General features: G+C 35.6%; 1 protein-coding gene across 2 annotated transcripts in view; it reads right to left on the bottom strand.

Annotated features, from left to right (window-relative positions):
• LOC149774695 (exocyst complex component 3-like) overlaps positions 1-21,495 on the bottom strand; it is an 81,850-nt gene that overhangs the window by 36,479 nt on the left and 23,876 nt on the right. For both annotated transcript variants that reach the window (XM_089944900.1, XM_089944901.1), the window contains exons 8-10: positions 20,200-20,348; positions 17,434-17,550; positions 5,705-5,810 (exon numbers count right to left, since the gene is read on the bottom strand). In XM_089944900.1, coding sequence (XP_089801026.1) covers positions 5,705-5,810; positions 17,434-17,550; positions 20,200-20,348 — 372 coding nt within the window. The remainder of the gene's footprint in view (positions 1-5,704; positions 5,811-17,433; positions 17,551-20,199; positions 20,349-21,495) is intronic.

Genomic DNA, 21,495 nt, shown 5'->3' with positions numbered 1-21,495 from the left:
CAATGATTGCACGATCTCTAATATAAACAATGTGCATCCAACCATGAACACATTCAGCACAATGATTGCACGATCTCTAATATAAACAATGTGTATCCAACCATGAACCCATTCAGCACAATGATTGCACAATCTCTAATATAAACAATGTGCATCCAACCATGAACCCATTCAGCACAATGATTACATAATCTCTAATATAAACAATGTGCATCCAACCATGAACACATTCAGCACAATGATTGCATGATCTCTAATATAAACAATGTGCATCCAACTATGAACCCAATCAACATGATGATTGCATGATCTCTAATATAAACAATGTGCATCCAACTATGAACCCAATCAACACGCTGACTGCATGATCTCTAATATAAACAATGTGCATCCAACCATGAACCCATTCAGCACAATGATTGCATGATCTCTAATATAAACAATGTGCATCCAACTATGAACCCAATCAAGATGATGACTGCATCACCTCTAATATAAACAATGTGCATCCAACCATGAACCCATTCAGCACAATGATTGCATGATCTCTAATATAAACAATGTGCATCCAACCATGAACACATTCAGCACAATTAATGCATGATCTCTAAATGGACAGTCATATAAACAATGTGCATCCAACCATGAACCTATTGCAAGTCCACAATGACTGCATGATCTCTAAATGGACAGTCATATAAACACTGTGCATCCAACCATGAACTGCATCCAACCATGAACCCCTTGCAAATCCACAATGATTGCATGATCTCTAAATGGACAGTCATATAAACAATGTGCATCCAACCATGAACCCATTCAGCACAATGACTGCATGATGTCTAAATGGGCAGTCATATAAACATTGTACATCCAACCATGAACCCCTTGCAAGTCTACAATGATTGCATGATCTCTAATTGGACAGTCATATAAACAATGTGCATCCAACCATGAACCCCATGCAAGTCCACAATGATTGCATCATCTCTAAAAGGATAGTCATATAAACAGTGTGCATCCAACCATGAACCCCTTGCAAGTTAACAATGATTGCATGATCTCTAAATGGACAGTCATTAAAACAATGTGCATCCAGCCATGAACCCATTCAGCAAAAGAGTTGATTGAATACGCTTAGGCTGAAGACCAAGTGATAATTTCTGTGTTGTAGCTGAAACAACTTTGGACAAAGGCTTAAGGTGTGCTGAACATCATATTGAATTCTTACAAAACCACTTTCGGGTCTACATGTCATCGTAAATCTTCCCCATTCAGTAACGAAAGGTTGGAGCCTTCTCCCTACCTGGATCTGTGACAAGAAGGGCATGAATGTATGTCACTTTAGATAGGAAGGGTCTCACGAAACACTGGCAAGAAGGATGACCTCCTTTTGACTCTTCCACTTAGTCTGGGAGATATAAAATTACGAGAATAAGGTGATCTTGCCAAACACTTGATATTTGCTTGTGCACACACAAATAGTTTCTAATCATAGTTCATTAAATTTCCAGCAAACCTATTACCAAGAGTTCCTGAGTGTTACTGAGTAACACAATGACATTAGACATTATAACCATTTATTACGGATCGTAATGGTCCATTATGTATCTCTATGGTCCTCATTATCTGATAAACTTCTGAATTCCTCCAATGTCGTCTTGTAAATCATCCTGTTCTAGTGATTATAAATACTGTCAGACTTGGGTTCTGTAAGCAACACGTGGATAACACAGTCTGTGAAATCTATTTAAAGCTTGCAGCAAAACATGTGTTGTTTGTGCAGTGAGATGATAGGGAGTTCAAATAACCACCCTCTTTGCTTGGCACTGAGCAAATATCAAATGGGGGCTTGATTATAGGTTTGGCATGTGGGAAAACAAAGAGGGTACTGCCTTTACAAGGAATTAAAGTCAAACTGGGAGATGTAGAACTCTACTTGGCACTTAACAAGTACACATATAATTCACATCAACAGGATTGTCAAACTGACAACAAGAGAGTGCTGCATATACAAGCCAAGGGCTTAGTGGGTCATGTGCATAGGCAGAAAATGAAGGAAATATCACATGGGATAGCTTATGGAACATGAAGGAAATATCGCATGGGATAACTTATGGAACATGAAGGTAATATCACATGGAATAACTTATGGAACATGAAGGAAATATCACATGGGATTACTTATGGAACATGAGGGAAATATCACATGGGATAACTTATGGAACATGAAGGAAATATCACATGGGATAACTTATTGAACATGATGGAAATATCACATGGAATAACTTATGCAACATGAAAACTCAGCTTGAATTAAAACTGACACTGCATCAAACACAAATATTAATACAAATAAAGGTTGCTAGGACTTGCAAAAAATGGAAGCAATATACTTGATATCTTGATAGTAAACACCCTTGGTAAACAACATTAATAGACACTTCACTTTGAAATGGGTAGTATTTTATTTACCAGTAATATTCTAAAATAAAAAAAAAATGTAGATACAAGTAATCTCCAATGAATAACCATCATGAAATGGATAAACACTGTACATGTCACATATGCATTTCCAAACGGGAATAACAGCATAAAAAATTCAAAAATATTTGAATTCACATTATTTTTTGGCGTACATCTTGAGTTTACTACATTACAAGTAAATTATCAAACTTTTGTTTGTAAGATGAAACCTATTTTACAGTAATTAAATTTTCATTAAAAAAGTTGAATTATAAGCTAGTATATATGGTACAACTTTTCATAAGAGTAGGTAAAATAAAGCCCAAGACAGTGAGGGTGTAATGAATGGATAACTATAAAATACAAAAGTCTTATGGGTGTGAAAAAGAGGTCACAGAGACCTAGTTTTTTATGGCTGAGTTACCCATTTTGAGGTGCATCCATGTACCATTTTCTAGAATGTACCATATATACTCGCGTATAAGCCCGTTCGCGTATAAGCCGACCCCCCCCAAACTGAATTGCTAAAACTGTTATAAAGTGCATGACCTGCATATAAGCCGACCCATAATTTCTAGACTACTGGTACATCACAAGATGCACAAAGTGATTTCAGAATACATTTATTTAGGCAAATCACATTATTAAATAAAATGAAAGTAAGAAAGCTAATTTATATGTTGAAATAAAAACAATTCTAAAGTGTTAAGTCTTAATGGAAATTTAATTAATCCCCATTCTAAAATCATGAATTATAAAAGTTCTATCACTTTAAGAATCCTTCAAAATCTGGCTCTGTATCAGGCTCGCCAAACAGTTCACAAAACTCGGCTTCTGTTACGGGCGTGCTTTCATCATATATGTCGTCATTGTCATCATGGTCATCCGATAGTGTGTCGTTCTCCTTCTCACTCTCCTTGTCATTGTCGGACTGAAATATAGCATCATCCTCTGTTCCATCCATGGCATTGCTGATACAACACTTCCTGAATGATTTTGCTTTTCTGCCATTCCTGTACTTGCTTCTTGTTCACAAAAAATTCGCGTGCTGCAGCAGTTATCTGCTTCTGCATATTCAATAACTTTAAGTTTGAATGCTGCATCATAAGCAGAACGCTTTCTTTTACTTCCAACACTGTTCATTTTATCTGATTGAATTGAATATAAACTTCTAGAGAGATTAAACTGAAATAATTTCTTATAGTGGTAGTATACTATTTATATACCTTATCCTGTAATTATTTCCATGTGTGGTTGGTTATCAATTTGTATTTGATAATTATTTATCATTGTTGTTTATTTGTGTGTTTTTTCTAAACTACTGGTAGTGTGATTCAGTTGATCAAAATATGATTGGTTTCAGCATGGACATTATTCAAGTATTGTGACAGTTTATAACTTTGAGCGGAAACCATGTCCACTACCATATCTCATTAAACAATACATCTGAGAGTTGGCATGCATTAGTAAAGTCACTGGCATTGTGCAACAAAACAAACTATTATCCCTGAGGCATTTACGACAGATTAAGCATACGGTAGCTACTGTACAACACTCTACCACTAACAAACCACTTTGCTTTACAAACAACTAAACAACAGTAGTATATAAACTGTGGCTGCCGATTACTTCTAAAACACCTGTCAAAGAAATCCCACAAATTATACTGTTTTACAATTATTCACGCTGACTCGTACATTGCCCTGTTCTTTACCCTTCCTAAGCGTGCGTGCCACAAACCCCTATGGAGCCTCTCGCTATTGTTCCTTTAAGACTATCGTACATGTATTTCTACTCTCGATCAAAATGTTTGTCGTATATACCTTCAGTATCGTAATTCTTTTACATAGATTCTTTTCATATTTACACTGAAATAAGCGAGCGTGCATTTGTACGATACTGTATGATTACTGATTAGCTGAGGGTTAAATACTTGACTGGAGATTACTAATATGGCAGTTCTTTTAGAAAATACATGTAGCACCGTGGCTCAAATAACACGTATGGCTGCATTTTCTGGTGGATGAACATCTGTCAAATAGATGTCAAGTACATTAAAACATGTTTTTCATTCATTATCCTACCACTTAAGTTAGAAAAAAAATCTGTTTCACATCACGACAGCACAAATTTTATGAACCATGTGGTATCATTAGGCATGTGATCTCATCTTCGGCAATCGACAGAAACAATAAATACTGGAAATCGAGGTAAAAGTGCTAAAAATTTCAGACTTGGACCTTGACCCGCAGATAAGCCGACCCCCTTCTTCCAGGCTTTATCTTTTTCCTAAATTTTTCAGCTTATACGCGAGTATAAGTGAAATTCAGTCCAAGATCTTACAGTGCATCAAATGGATTAAAAAAATGCACAAGTCGTTCAAGCATAAAACTTTGTTATCATTAGCCAAATTTTGTATGGTTCAGTTATTCACTTTGACAGGCATATGGTTAGCAATTGTTTATAGTGCAGATAAACAGAATACAAAATATCTTGCATGGGTGTGTGCATGTGTAACAAATGGATAGCTGAAATACAGAAGTCAATCAAGCATGAAAATTGGAAATAATGACTAAGTTCAGTCTTTTTGAGATCCATCAACATACTAATTTTCATGTCTAGGTGAAATGGCATCCAAAATACTGAGTGTGTAATGAATGAATAGCTTAAATCAAGCAAGTCACTTAGAATAAAAACTAGGCCACAGTTACCTATTTTTGTTTTTGTATGGCTGAGTTACTCTTCCTGAGATGCATCCACATTTCAATTTTTACAACAGTGGGCAAACTAGGGTACAAGATATTGTAGGCATGATTAATGAGGAAACAAATGAACAAATGACAAAAAGAACATGTGAAAAAAATGCAAAATTTTACATCCCCTCCCAGCTTTATCTGAGAGGGAAAATAAAGGCTTAAAATTCAATCTACAGGCCAATAGGTAGATAAAATGGACAGATGACTGAATGAATGAACGATCTTTTAAATCCTTGCCTCATACAGGCATGGGATTATAATACAAATTATTCAACAAACTGTGGCACAATGCCACGCAGAAAAACCATGAAATGTCAAGCAATAAAGATAAACTTGCATGAAATTCATGACAGTTGTCTGTAGTTGCAAGCTTGTGGCAAAAGTTTCATATCAATGGACCTGAATATAAATCTCTGTCTCTCTGTCTCTATATATATATATAAATAGTGTGTGTGTGTGTGTGTGTGTGTGTGTACACTCACATATACAACTTTTAGATCTTCTATCATCAGTTGTCGTGTTATCTCCAAGTGTCTCACCAACCACATTTTGTTGACTTCTCTGTCCTCTGCCTGATTTCCCTCAATCCTGAAACACACACAATATACTTGTTTACCTATGCAATAATTCCCACCAAACAGAAAAGAGGATCTACCCAGATTGTCCTTGGCATAAAGAGGTTCTACATCAATGGCTTCACATTAGATGTATACAGGAAACAAATATAATCTTAAACATCATTAGCATGGGATTGCATGTAAATAGGAATCATAACAATGTATGTCGGCAGATCAGGTTCTACAGAGCTGGCCTGAAATTACATGAAGAGTGAAATTCCTCAATACTAAAACCTCAGTATACCAGAAACCCATAAACCCCCAAATATTTCCTTCTTTACTATCATCCTTTTCTTTTCACCACTGAACTCCTAATATTGAAAAAAAATTCAATCCCAAATTTCAATTTTATAATTTAATATCCCCACAAAACCAAAATCACTTCAACCTTGGAAATGTACTTTAGTTTTTGAATTCCTGACTCACACTAGAAGAGATTAATTACGGTTATGAAATACTGTAGTAGATTTATCTATGAGGCAAAGACCCCAAAAATATTACATGGGTACATGAGATTAAAACAGTACCTATCATATTTGCTAACACAGATGTATGTTCATAATAGGCTAATTGGAAATCTCTCAACCGTAAAATAAAGCCAATTTTTAAGTATAATATTAAGAATGTAATGCTTTTAGGTAAGTCACATAAGAAATATTATATTTATCAGCTTATTATCTAATTGTGATTGGTACTATTAATTTGATATTTTTTAATGCTCCCTTTTCATCTCTTTCTCTCTCACTATATAAATGCTGTACAGTAAGCATTGATTTTACAAAATCTGACAACCTTTATGAATAATGCATGTGAGTTGCTCAAGTGTTTGATGTTTTGAACAGCTTAAATAGGTATGTCTCAAAGTAATTCAGAATCACTTAAACGTCTTTTTAGGTCTCTATACTGTCTTGTTTTAATCTAGGTTGAATATATAGCCCCAATTATAAAAGTCATTACCTATTAAAACGTATTTTTTTAAAGCTCTGATATTGTTGCAAATTTTATTGAAGTTCCTTCGCAAATGGATACAGTGTTGTTATTGAATATTACACCATGTTGCCGAGAGAAAATTATGTAAGGTTTTTTGAGACGTTTGTTTAAACATCCTTTAAATATATTCAGAATTACATAGAATGACAAACTGTCATATGTAAACTAATGTTGTTTATTTAAGTGACGGCATTCCCATAACGTCAAGTTTGAAAACTATCTCTCAATTTGCTTGATTTGTTTACTGTGTAAAACCGGCTTGGTGTATAAAATTTTAAAAGTTCTACTGAGTGCGGCCACCACCATCACCAATTAAAATAGAATAAAGGAACAGGAAAACAAGAGCAAAGAAATAATACCAAGAAGAGGAAACGATTAGCAAACCGCCAAGCCGTGAACAAAGGAATTGCACTGAACAAAGGAACTCTCAAACAAAGGAACGATAGGAACACGTAACAGAATAACAAAGGAACAAAGGAGAGACTTCTAGCGGAGGAGCAGACTGGGTTAGGACAAAAACAAAAGATAAGTCATCATTCAATGCTATAAGCAATTTAAGTAGAAGAATGCAAACTAGGTCCAAACAAATGGCTCTATTCATTTCAAACACGCAAACACACAAACCACCAAACAAGCCTCTCAGTAAATCAGTAAAAATATTGGATGTATCACAACTCCAAACAGCACCAATAAAGCATGTAAAACAAGCAAGATTAACGCAAGTCATACCAACCACAGCAAACTCGAATTCAACCAACATCACTCTGGGATCCCAAATTCTGGTCACAAACACAGACCAAACAAACCACAAACCAGCAGACATAACTAACACACCCCCACCCCACCAACAGAAACTACTAGAAATACAAAACTACACTCCAGGGAACAATATAAATACAATGCCAATACTATCGCCAATCCTCTTCAAGGAAGCAGAAAAACCAAACATAAATGAAGATATAGACACCACTATTCCAAACCTAACAAATGAATCTGACAGTAACCGACATACCTTAAACTCCCACAATTAGACCACATAACCATAACCAGCACCCAAAATTCACCAAAAATGAAATAACCAATTCTAGAAACATGCAGACAAACCAACAACTGGAAATCAAGCAAACAACAATAAATCAAAACATTAGGAAAGAAACTCTACACTCAAGCCAAACTCCTGGACCATCTGGGATAATAACAGCAAGGGAACCACAAACCTATGGGAACAAATCCAATGAATTAGACACTACAAAACTACCCAGCAGCATTACTAATATGGCAACCCAAAGACCCCAAACAACCCAAAACACATACCTAGGTAATGGCAAGGGCCAGCTAAAACCCCAAAACAACCAAAAAAACCCACAAGTAAACAACAACATAACCCCCAAAACAAAATTTACAATTATCATTCCATCAAACACACCATATACATAAGCAGCAGGTGCAACAGAATTACTAGTCTAAGTACCAATAGTATTATGACAGCACTGGCCAAAATTCACACTGGACAATTCAAACTGATAAGACCAAGGTGAAACTACCTGACTGTCCAATGCAGCACAATTCAACAGGTGGAAAAATTCATCCAAATTGAAACTATAGACCCAATAAAGATCAAAGTAGAGAGACACCATAGCACTCAGAGGAAAACACGAGTCACTTTGAACTCCAAACACAGTGAAACCACAACTAATCTGGCTGAACCCACTAAAACCACTATCTTTAAAAAGTAATAGCACTAAACGGATACAACAAGGACATAAGCAATGAACTCCTACTTCATAAACTCACAGCAAATGGAACACAGACCACCAAAGTATATCGTCTTAAAAATCACAAGGGACAAGGAACAAACAAAGCAGTTATAGAGGCTACCGAGCCAATACCCTCAATAATAAAACTAGGACAGTCAGGAGTGTGCCATAAGCTGGAAAACTACATAAATAGGCCAAGATTTTGCACCAAATGCCTGCACTGGGGACACTATGCCCTCAGATGTAGATTCAAACCAAGATGTAAGTACCGCGGAGGTCAACACATGGAGAATGCCACACAATTAAACAAAAATGTTTTAACTGTAAAGACAACCATTATCCAAGATCGGCAGAATGCAAATTTGCAATAAAAGAGAAACAAATAGAGGATTTAAAGAACGAAAAACAACTCACCTACCATTCTGCCAAAAACATTATTTGTAAAAACAACCCCAACACAACAAAATCTACCTCTGAAACAATCAATGAGCACCAAAACTCTCCACGCTGAATCAGAAGGGAAAACATTGCACCACAAAACATACCCTCGAATCAGGAAACAAAAGAACCAAAAACTACAACTCACATTGTAACAAGCCATGACCACCCTGATAACACTCCAGATACAAACAAAACTGTCACCCCAAACATCCCCAAACCTAACACACATCCCAACACAGAATTAATACAGGAAGTAATGAACCTAACAACAGGAACCCTAATGCAAGATCTCAGTAGCATAATGAGAACCCTCAAAACCATTTTCACCATACTAGCTGATTGGACCACAAGACTAACAGATAAAGACAACATCAAAAATGAATAGTACAAAAAATAATAAAATCACCATCTGGCAATGGAACTGCAGAGGAATCTTTAAAAACCTATCAGAACTGCAGAACAAACTGAATAATATGGCTGTAAAACCAGACGTAATCTGCCTACGGGAAACCCTCATAACACAAGAACACAAACGCCTGCCCAAACTACAAGGCTATACCCAGGAAATCTTTAAAAACAGACCCATGGGGCAGAAAGGGGGTGGACTAGCAATTTTTTTAATAGATACACTAATCTACTATGAGGTAACAGAAATACCCCCAACCTAAACATCAATAAAAGCATCGAAATAATGTCAGTAATGATAAATATAGGAACCACAAACATTCAAATAATAAATGCATACAACCCAGGGGGTACCTTCTGCCCTACCAACCTAATCTCATTAAAGGCAATTATTAATAACAACAACAACAATCTAATGATCTGTGGCGACTTCAACGCACACAGTGAATTATGGGGAGGTAAAAAGAAAGATCAAAGAGGGAAAATGGTTGAAAAATGGATAACTGAGAACAATCTGGTCATCTTAAATGACGGGTCGAACACTAGATTAAACCCTGAGGATGGCACTCTTTCAGCCATAGACCTAACCATCACTACCCCAAAATTGGCTCAAATCACAAATTGGTGGGTGGATCAGGAAGATACGTTAGGAAGTGACCATTTTCCCATCACAATCAATATTCAAACAAAAACTCAACACATTCCAAACAAAACCCCACCTAAATGGAGGTACCAACAGGCAGACTGGGACCAATTCCAATTATTACTAGCTAGAGTAAATCCAGATAACATAGAAAGCCCAAGTATTGACATGTATTATGATAACATAACAGACACAATTATAGAAGCAGCTAACCGATGCATACTAAAGACAACTAATATCCAAAATAAAAACCCTGTACCATGGTGGACTAAACAGTGCACTATAGTACATAAAGACAAAAAAGAAGAGCCTTAAATAAATATAAACGCACCAAAAATTCTATCTACTTCCAGCAATATAAAGATAAAGAAAAAGCACTAAAACAAACTATAAAAACTGCTAAAATTAATCTATGGCAAACCTTTTGCTCTAAACTGAGTCTAAAATCAAACTCAAAACAAATATGGGACAAGATAAAAGCCATCAAAGGGAAAGCAACTACCTCAGCCCCAAAAATTAAAAATGCCATAACAAATAAAGATAAGGCAGACCTCCTAGTGAAACATTTTTCGAACTTGAGTAGCAACAATAATCACACCAGAAACTTTCAAGAACACAAAAAACTAATGGAGGGAACCCAACCTCAAATGTTTCAAGACCAAGGAACAAAAGAATCTCACCTAAATAGCGACATCACAGTACATGAATGGAAGATAGTCCTACGATCCAAAAACGAAACATCCCCTGGTAAGGATCAGTTAGGTTACATTATCTACAAAAAACTACCCATCAATATAACAATAGCCATAATCAAACTCTTTAATAGGATATGGGATAAAGGCCAACTACCCACCAAATGGAAACAGGCCATAGTAATACCAATCCCCAAGCTAGGTAAAGATCCAAACAACATAAATTCGTACCGACCCATCTCCCTTACAAACAATATTTGCAAAATAATGGAGACAATAATCGCAAATAGGTTAAAACACCACCTAGAAACCAATAACCTACTCTCCATAAATCAATGTGGCTTTCGGAACAAACGGTCCACCACTGACCAACTTCTCAGATTGGAAACAGACATCAAACTCGCTTTTAATGCACACAGGAAAACCGATTGCAACCTCATAGTGGTTTTTTTAGACCTAGAAAAAGCGTTCGACCTAGTATGGACCAATGGACTAATGGCCAAACTAAACCAATTTGGAATAACTGGACGCTTGTTCAACTGGATTGGTGATTTCCTCACAGGCCGGAAAATTACCACAAGAATAGGCAACACCCATTCGGAAGAATTTTCACTTGAAAATGGAACACCGTAAGGCAGTGTAATAAGTCCCTTACTATTTAACCTTATGGTAAACGACCTTGACCTCAATGCAGCCTCCAGAAAAATAAACTTGTCACAATTTGCAGATGATAGTGGCATATGGAGGAATGGAAATCCTGCCAATAACACAGTAGTTAAAGAAATCCAGCAGAGCCTAGACAACATAGGGAGATGGGCGGACAAATGGGGTTTCAAAATATCTCATGAAAAAACTGTGGCAATCATATTCACCCCAAAACGAAATAACAACCTAGTCTATCCAAACTTCTATATACAAAATCAATTAATCAAATGCGTAACAGTAGTAAAATTCCTAGGAATGTTCTTTGACAACCACCTCACATGGAAACAGCACATTGAACAACTCACCCAGAATTGTAACAAAGATCTCAATTTACTGAGGAACATCACAGGGACTGACTGGGGATCCAACCAGGAAACCCTCCTCACGATATATAAAAGCCTAATTAGATCAAAACTGGATTACGGTTGCCAAGCATATAACTCAGCTAAGCCACCTGTACTACAAAAACTTGACACTATCCAGAGAAAAGCCTTACTATTATGCACAGGAACACTCCCCTCAACATCATTAGAAGAACTACAAACACTAACAGGAGAACTACCCTTAAAATTACGTAGGCAAGAACTGCTCCTCCGATACTCCATTCGATTAGATACCCACCCAGACAACCATCCCACCAAAATAGCTATAAATAAGTGCAAAGTTGTCTTCAAACCCAAAATCATACCCATCACACCAAATGGCAAAGTAATCCTTGAACTAAGAGAAAAGATACCTCTACTAAAAACACAGGTAACAAACAATACAGACCAGAACAAATCACCATGGTTACAAAAACCACCAAGGATTAACACTGAAGCTACCAAATTAGGCAATAAAGAAGGACAAGAAAACTTACTAAAACCTGTACTGGTAAACGAAATCAACCAAAAATACCTGGACTATGTTAAAATATATACCGATGGATCAAAAACAAACAACCCACCAAGAACAGCAGCAGCAATAGTCATCCCTGAATTCAATATACAAACGGGATCCAGATTACCTGACTATTGCTCCATTTACACCACTGAATTCTGGGCTATACTTGAATCACTACAATGGATCAAAGACAACCAAATACCTAAAGCAGTCATTATAAGCGATTCCCTAAGCGTTATCAAATCGATCCAAAATCGCAATACATACTCTAGGGAACAATTCCTCGACAGAGCATGCCAATTAATCGACGATATCACCACAGCACATCAATTAGTCGAGCTATTGTGGATACCGTTGCACATTGGAATCTCTGGCAACGAAACAGCAGACAAAGTTGCAAAAACCAAACTAGGAGATCAAAACTCTATCAAGCTTAACTATAGCTCTACAAAAGCAATAAGCTTCGCACAAACATATATAGACCAAACATGGCAAGATTTTTGGAACTCCTCCACAAAAGGTAAAAAGCACCATGAAACCCCAAAAAACGTAGATAGGAACATACAGCTACCTAAGGGTACCTATTTAGAACAGAAAACTATAAACAGGATAATAACTGGAAAAACTAAACTAGCAAGCAGTTTTGGAAGGTTTATAGGACCCAAACCAGCAACCATTAACTGCTTTAACTGCCACACCACCGAAGATCTACACCACGTATTCAATATATGCCCAAAATATCAACCCGCTCGGAAAATATTTATCAAAAACTAAAAAGAGATTGGATCACCACACACATACCCAGAGTTACTTATGGACTTTAATAAAAATAAACAATCAGCATATAAAAATATAAATCAATTCATAGACTCAGCAGGACTTAGGAACAAAATATAATTACTATCCCCACAAAACCAAAAGACCCAGTAACTAGCTAAATAAATTTAGAAGTCACCACATAAAAACCCATAACATATCACTCAATTTTATAAAAGTATTAATAAATAATTCACTTACGAAGCACCTATAAAAAACTAAGGAAACCGCAAAATCGGAGGTCCTAAATGTCCTTAACGAACCAAGTAATCAGCTAGGATTCAGGTCCTAAATGTCTTTAACGAACCGTGTAATTGGCTAGGACTCCGGTCTCTTGCTAAATAAAGTATAAATAACATTCAATCTCTAAAAACATTAATTAATAAATAACTTACAGAGGTAATATCTAAAAACTTATAAATAACATAACGTAGGAAGCACACCCTAAACATCTCGACTAGTAATACCATAATAACCTTGAAAATCTCTCTTCATACATGATTTCTACTAAGAACCTCTATAAACAGCATAGAACATTCCCCCTCCTTTTAGAACATTTTGAAGAAGAAAAAAAAAAATGCGAAAAACAAAATTCGAAGAAAAAAAATCGCAAGAAACACCAGGCAAATGCAACAAGAAACTAGCGATGCAAAGCAAGCAGGACCGTTCCCGAGCTCTCCTTCCCACTAATGACAGCCAATCATTCAACTGTAGGGACCTTTATGGACCCACAGATTGAGGCCAAACTATCAGGGTTCCTTGAATCTATAAAAGCCTGGGGGAGGTGGCACCATTACCTTCCCCAGGAACAACTAGCAGACTGCAGTGCAGTCAGAAAAAAGTGGCAAATGCACAATTGTGAGCACGCCACTATAATTAAACTCAACAACAACAAATTACCTAGAAAAATACTCTAAGATGAATATTTAGCACCAGTTAAGAGTGTGTGTGTGTGATTTAGATTTTTAACATAGCTTTAAAAAAATTTCAGTCATACTGCTATGATATCTGCAGTGTGGCAGTTTATAGTTATGTCTAGCACTGGGGCATCATGTTGCAGACATGTAGCATGATGTCCCACCCAGTCCCATTATCCTGACACCAGGCCAACCAGTCCTAACACTAACCTCTTAATGCTCAGCACCAAGCGAGGCAACTGTTAGTACCATTTTTGTAAGTCTTTGGTATGACTTGGCCATGGATCGAACCCATGACCTCCAGCATCCAAGGCAGACACTCTAACCAATAGGCCACCGAAGCAGTGGCACCAATTCATAGGCATTACCTAGAAAAGTACTCTGAGCTGAATAGTTAGCCCCAATTATAAGTTATTACCTTGAAAGGTACTCTGAGTTGAAACTTTAGCCTCAAATAAGTGTCATTACCTATAAAGTAATCCAAGTTGAATATTTAGCCAATAGTAAGAGTTATTACCAAGAAAAGTACTCTGAGTTGAATATTTTTTTGCCCCATTTAAGAGTCATTACCTAGAAAAGTACTCATAGTTGAATATTGAACTCCAATTAAGAGTCATTAATAAGAAAGTACTCTTGAGTTGAATATTTAACCCCAATTAGGAGTGATTACCAAGAAAAGTACTCGGAGTTGAATATTTAACCCCAATTAAGAGTCATTTCCCAAAAAAGGAAAAGTAATACAATTCTGTTACTACTTGTCCAGAGAATAATAACTATTTATAATTCATTAAATGTTCACATGTTATAGATTAAAGAATCCTCTTATCAAATACACAAATATAAAATCCTTGCATCAAATATGCAAACATTACAGAATCATCTTATCACATACACAAAGATTATAGATCTCTCTTATCATATATACAAACATTACAGAATCATCTTATCAAATAAACAAAGATTATATAATCATCTTATCAAATACACAAAGATTATATAATCCTCATATCAAATACACAAAGGTTATATAATCCTCATATCAAATACACAAAGATTATATAATCCTCTTATCACATACACAAAGATTATATAATCATCTTGTAAAATACACAAAGATTATAGATCCCTATTATCACATATACAAACATTAAAGAATCATCATATTGAATACACAAAGAAAAGCACATATGTTGGTGAGTTCATTCTTTTTAGCATGGATGTATATATGAATTATGATTTAATAACATTTCAGCAAAACACTGGATGTGGTGATGATTAAAAGTGAAATTCTTAAAATGTAAATATAAGAACTGCCAAAACAAATCTTCTTTTGGTATGACACAGTTGTTTACAACTGAAAGTTTGCACTGACAAATAATGGCATGTCATAAGCCCCAAAGTGTTTTGAAGGTCTTGTATCATTTTGTTGACTTTATCTTTTTTATTTTCAAGGGCTGTTTTTGTTTTCTTTTCATTATTTATTAGGAGACAAAGTTGCAACTTTGTTATATTATGTCCTATCTCAGTACAACCATGTTAATGTATGTCCTTTCTTAATTCAACCAGGTTATTGCATGTCCTATCACAAATGAACTATGCTATTGTATGTCCTATCTCATTTCAACCATGTAGTTGCATGCCCTAAGTTCAACGATGTTGCTGCATGCCCTGTCTCAGTTCAACCATGTTATTGTATGTCCTATCTCATTTCAACCATGTTCTTGCATGCCCTATCTCAGTACAATCATGCTATTGTTTATGCTCTCTCTGTACAACCATATTACTGTATTTACTATCTCAGTTCAATCGTGTCACTGTATGTCCTATCTCAGTTCAATCATGTCATTTTATGTCCTATCTTAGTTACAGATTGTTATTTATGTCCTACTTCAGTACAACCATGTTATTGTATGTCCTGTCTCAGTTCAAAAAACAATAACACACAAAGGTTACAACTGACATATAAATAACATCATAGTTTTGATCTGGAAAGTATGCATTTATTTTACACATGCAATCATCCTTAAGCAATGGAAAACCTGGGTGTATGATACTTCCAGCTGGACATGTGTTGCACTTCAGTTTAATGTTATACAATCTTACATACTCATTTCATTATAACTTGTATTTGGTGTCATCATACAATCTTACATACTCATTTCATTATAACTTGTATTTGGTGTCATCATACAATCTTACATACTCATTTCATTATAACTTGTATTTGGTGTCATCATACAATCTTACATCCTCAGTTCATATATAACTTGTATTTGGTGTTATACAATCTTACCCACATACTCAATTCAAATAAAACATGTAACAAACAATAATAGCATATGGAACCAACTTGCACTGCATACTTTAGCTGTGACATGTCTCTTGACTTGTACTAGCATTCTTTAGCAGTGACATGTCACTTGACTTGAACTGCATAATTTAGACGTAGGTTGGCAAAGAATTCTCAAAATCCCATCAGGACCAATACAATGAAAAAAGTCTCAATGAGGCATCACAAAGACACAGGCTGGAAAAAAATTCTCAAAATCCCATCAGGACCAATACAGTGAAAAAAGTCTCAATGAGGCATCACAAAAACACAGGCTGGCAAAGAATTCTCAAAATCCCATCAGGACCAATACAATGAGAACAAATCTGAATGAGACATCACAAAGACACGGGCTGGCAAAGAATTCTCAAAATCCCATCAGGACCAATACAATGAGAATAAATCTGAATGAGACATCACAAAGACACAGGCTGGCAAAGAATTCTCAATATCCCATCAGGACCAATACAAAGAGAAAAAATCTATATGAGACATCACAAAGACACAGGCTGGCAAAGAATTCTCAAAATCCCATCAGGACCAATACAATGAGAAAAAATCTGAATGAGACATCATAAAGACACAGGCTGGCAAAGAATTCTCAATATCCCATCAGGACCAATACAATGAGAAAAAATCTGAATGAGAGATCACGAAGACACAGGCTGGCAAAGAATTCTCAATATCCCATCAGGACCAATACAATGAGAAAAAATCTGAATGAGACATCATGAAGACACAGGCTGGCAAAGAATTCTCAATATCCCATCAGGACCAAATCTCTGGAGATCAGGACCACATATTTTTTTTATTTTGAAAATACAACAAATTTGATTTTATTTAACACTCTTTAATTAAAATCTTCCAAAATTATAATTTGTACAATTTTGATATATTTTCCCCTTTAATAAACTTTACCACTGATGGGAAATGGTGAGAAAAACCACATTTCCATCATTAGTGGCATTGTATGAAAGCTATGGAAGTATAAATCTAAGTTACTTTTTTATAACTTACCTATTTTCAATAGACTTCAGCAAGGTTTGAAAACATTTTTCTTTCCATCTTTTAGGCCGCCCAGGAGGCATAAAGCCATTGTTCTGTCGACTTTTCTCCAGGTAAACTGTATCAAGTCTGAGAGAAAGAAAAATATGTTCTAGCAACCTTCCTTGTATTATTCCAGTTTGATTACATGCATTAGTTTTCATGAACATTATACTTCTGTTGCTTGTTAAAAGAAGAGCAGACTACATGACTGGGAATTCAAACAAATTTGAACAAATTCTGTCACCTATTTGATGATAAAATCTGAAAAGACAAAATCTATTTCATAATTAAAATAAGTCCTTAATAGTCGTAAAACACTTAACGAGATACTCTGTAAAAAAATAAGGTTTGAATTTCCCACTGGAATATCAGTAACATTTACCCAATGGCAAGAATCAACCTGTTGATAGTTTAACATATGACTTGAAAATAATGTAATCAAGTACACATAACAACATTCTTGCCAGGAAGACCCAAATATTTAAATCTCATAAACAAATTATACTGTATCACTAAAATTCATTCCTCTGAGTGGGTAACAAGCACAACAGCAGTGTTGACTTGAGATTCCTCCAACGATTTTCTTGCTGTCCTCTAATGGACTGAAGGGTGGACAAGGAATTAAAAATGAAACTGACCTCATCTATTACAACAAGCCATGAAATTTACTATAAAAAGTAAGTCATTTCAAAATCCAAGTTATATACTATTTTCGATGGTCCGTTTTCATACATTTTCTTTGTACTTAGTTTTCAAGAACGAGACTGGTTCAAAACATTTTTTACATAGTTCCAAAACATTTCATATGCATGTAAATAGGTTTCAAAATGATCCCATATGTTTAACTTTGACTAAGGGAAACAAATAATTTTTTCAAATCAACATAAATTTTATAATAATATTTACCCAATCATAATACTGAATTATCCACTACCTCACAATCCAGTCCTTCTAAGTAGGAAAAGACATTAACCACATCTTTTCACTTGTTGAATCCTGATCTGCTTACCATGACAGAATTCAAACAATAGATATCTTCACTTGGAGAGAAGGAATGGCACAAAATCCTGTCATCTGTCAGTCAGACTTAGTAATGAAGAAGTGTATTGTTATCAAGGAATGGCACCAAAACCTGTCATCTGTCAGTTAGACTTAGTAATGAAGAAGTGTATTGTTATCAAGGAATGGCACCAAATCCTGTCATCTGTCAGTCAAACTTAGTAATGAAGCAGAAGTGTATTTTTATCAAGGAATGCCACCAAATCCTGTCATCTGTCAGTCAAACTTAGTAATGAAGCAGAAGTGTATTTTTATCAAGGAATGGCACCAAATCCTGTCATCTGTCAGTCAAACTTAGTAATGAAGCAGAAGTGTATTTTTATCAAGGAATGGCACCAAATCCTGTCATCTGTCAGTCAAACTTAGTAATGAAGCAGAAGTGTATTGTTATCAAGGAATGGCACCAATTCCTGTCATCTGTCAGTCAGACTTAGTAATGAAGCAGAAATGTATTGTTATCAAGGAATGGCACCAAATCCTGTCATCTGTCAGACTTAGTAATGAAGCAGAAGTGTATTTTTATCAAGGAATGGCACCAAATCCTGTCATCTGTCAGTCAAACTTAGTAATGAAGCAGAAGTGTATTGTTATCAAGGAATGGCACCAATTCCTGTCATCTATCAGTCAGACTTAGTAATGAAGCAGAAGTGTATTTTTATCAAGGAATGCCACCAAATCCTGTCATCTGTCAGTCAAACTTAGTAATGAAGCAGAAGTGCATTGTTATCAAGGAATGGCACCAATTCCTGTCATCTGTCAGTCAGACTTAGTAATGAAGAAGTGTATTGTTATCAAGGAATGGCACCAATTCCTGTCATCTGTCAGTGAGACTTAGTAATGAAGCAGAAGTGTATTGTTACCAATGTGGCACTTGAAATGGCAAGAGAGCTGAATACCAATGTGGCACTTGAAATGGCAAGACAGCTGAATACCAATGTGGCACTTGAAATGGCAAGACAGCTGAATATCATAACCAGGGCCACTTCAGTAGGTAGATAACATTTTAGGTCTTTTAATACTAAAAGAGATATAGTTAACCATTTTGTTTTTCAAATAAAAAGTCTGGATTTGCAAGGTAGTAGATGATCTCCTAAGTAGGGGTAGGTATGTATTAATATGTATTGCTACAAAGCTGAACATTTTGAATATCTAATGATACCAACTAATAGTATAATTTGCTGAGCTGTTAAGTTTTTATTATATAACAAACAGCATGTTCTATTAGCTGTACTTCTCCCAATTTGGAAGCAAACGACCAGGTAAGCAATGATACTTTCTGTTTAAAGGTAAGTAAAGACCAATGTTTACCTATGATGACAATGACTCATTTGTGTGACAATGATTTATTGAGTTCATTTCTTCCTTACATTTAAAGTCAAAGTCAATCCTTATTCAGGTTTGTTCAACAGTGACTGACAATCAGCCATTATGAAAGTATGCATTCAAATGGTTACAGCGCTCTTTCATAATACCATGTAATATTTTCAGTAAGCAAATTTAGTTCCAAAACCAGTCTATCAGTAAGTTTTAAAATACTATTTTTTTTTTTGCCAATATGAACTGCAATGTGGTGATGTGGCTTTATATATACTGATATACTGTTACATTACTATTCCTAACACATTATGATCTGGTTACGGAAGAATCTTAAAGTTTTCAAATGCTACTTGTACATACTTCTCTTCTCTTTCAATGATTCGTAGTGCTGTGACAATAAGTGTTGGTTCCCTCCTAACAGATATAAGTGTCCTCTGTAAAATGATCCACAGTTGTTTGCCGAGTGACTCCGACAGCTTCTCCACTGAGGCAAAGTACTTCTGAAGCATCTTTAATGTAGAAAAGAACTAATAATCCAAACTAGTCAAAAAATTATCACTGTGTGGATCTATTAAAACTAAGATACACAGAGATAAGCAGTGATACCTGCAAAATACTAACTTAGCCCACCGAATCCATCCCACAAAATAATGGTTCCAGCCAAAATGGGACAGAGTGTACAGATGACTAGTTTTATTGCTGCACAAGGTAATACTTTACTTTTATTGGCACACTGGACTAATTAAGAACAAACAACCAATACATTTTTACCTTTCTTTTAAAATCATGTTTAAAAAACCCCACATGATATAACCATACAATGGGCTCTATCTCAAAGGGTGTTACCTGCATGACACCCAAGGACCCTAAGCAATCTAATAGTGGAGAAATTGACCCAAGGATAGGAATGCCATAGGAAGTATTACATGTATGACTATATGGGCCATAACGATCCTGATGGTAAATTCATTATCCAAGGACAGGAATACCTAGGTAATATTACCCCTATGACCCCCATGGGTCCTAAGTAGCTCATGGTAGAAGACACTACCCAAAGACAGGAATGCCACAGGATGTAACATAAGTATCTAATTATATTATATATTCAAAGTGATGTGCCAAATGGATGCAAAAATCGCTATGAACACAGAAAACTTTTCATTTTAACCTACTGACCTCATCCAAAGACATAACTGAATAGCCGTAGACAAAGCAAAAATGTGATTTGATATTTAAAATAAGCATTCAATTCTTGACAACAAGGCCTAATCATGAACCTGACCAGAGAAATGGTGGGATAAGGAGAAAGATGAATATGGGATGATGTAATATTCCAACTAAGACTTCAAGTAAACTCACTCATGAGTAATGTAAATATGAAGGACAAAAAAGAAAATAACCAAAAGATTTCTTAATCACACGGCCCCAATCCAAGGACATTTGTAGCAAAAGATTTGTAGCAAAAGTTAAATAAAACCTAAGAAAAAGAACGAAAAATGTCATCAAAATATGTCATACACGCTGACCATATTGTCCAGCCCATATGACCACCTAGGGATATAAGTTGAATTCAGATGGTCAATATGTGATGTTCCAAATAATAGGTGAACTGGTGATGGAAATATAAGTGAAGAAAAATAAAACATAACACTTCAA

Source organism: Sinohyriopsis cumingii, unplaced genomic scaffold, assembly GCF_028554795.1.
Source record: "Sinohyriopsis cumingii isolate HCF-2022 unplaced genomic scaffold, ASM2855479v2 utg000160l, whole genome shotgun sequence".
Taxonomy (NCBI): Eukaryota; Metazoa; Mollusca; class Bivalvia; order Unionida; family Unionidae; genus Sinohyriopsis; species Sinohyriopsis cumingii.
The sequence above is the reverse complement of the archived record's forward strand: the minus strand, read 5'-3'. Positions and strand labels throughout refer to the sequence as shown.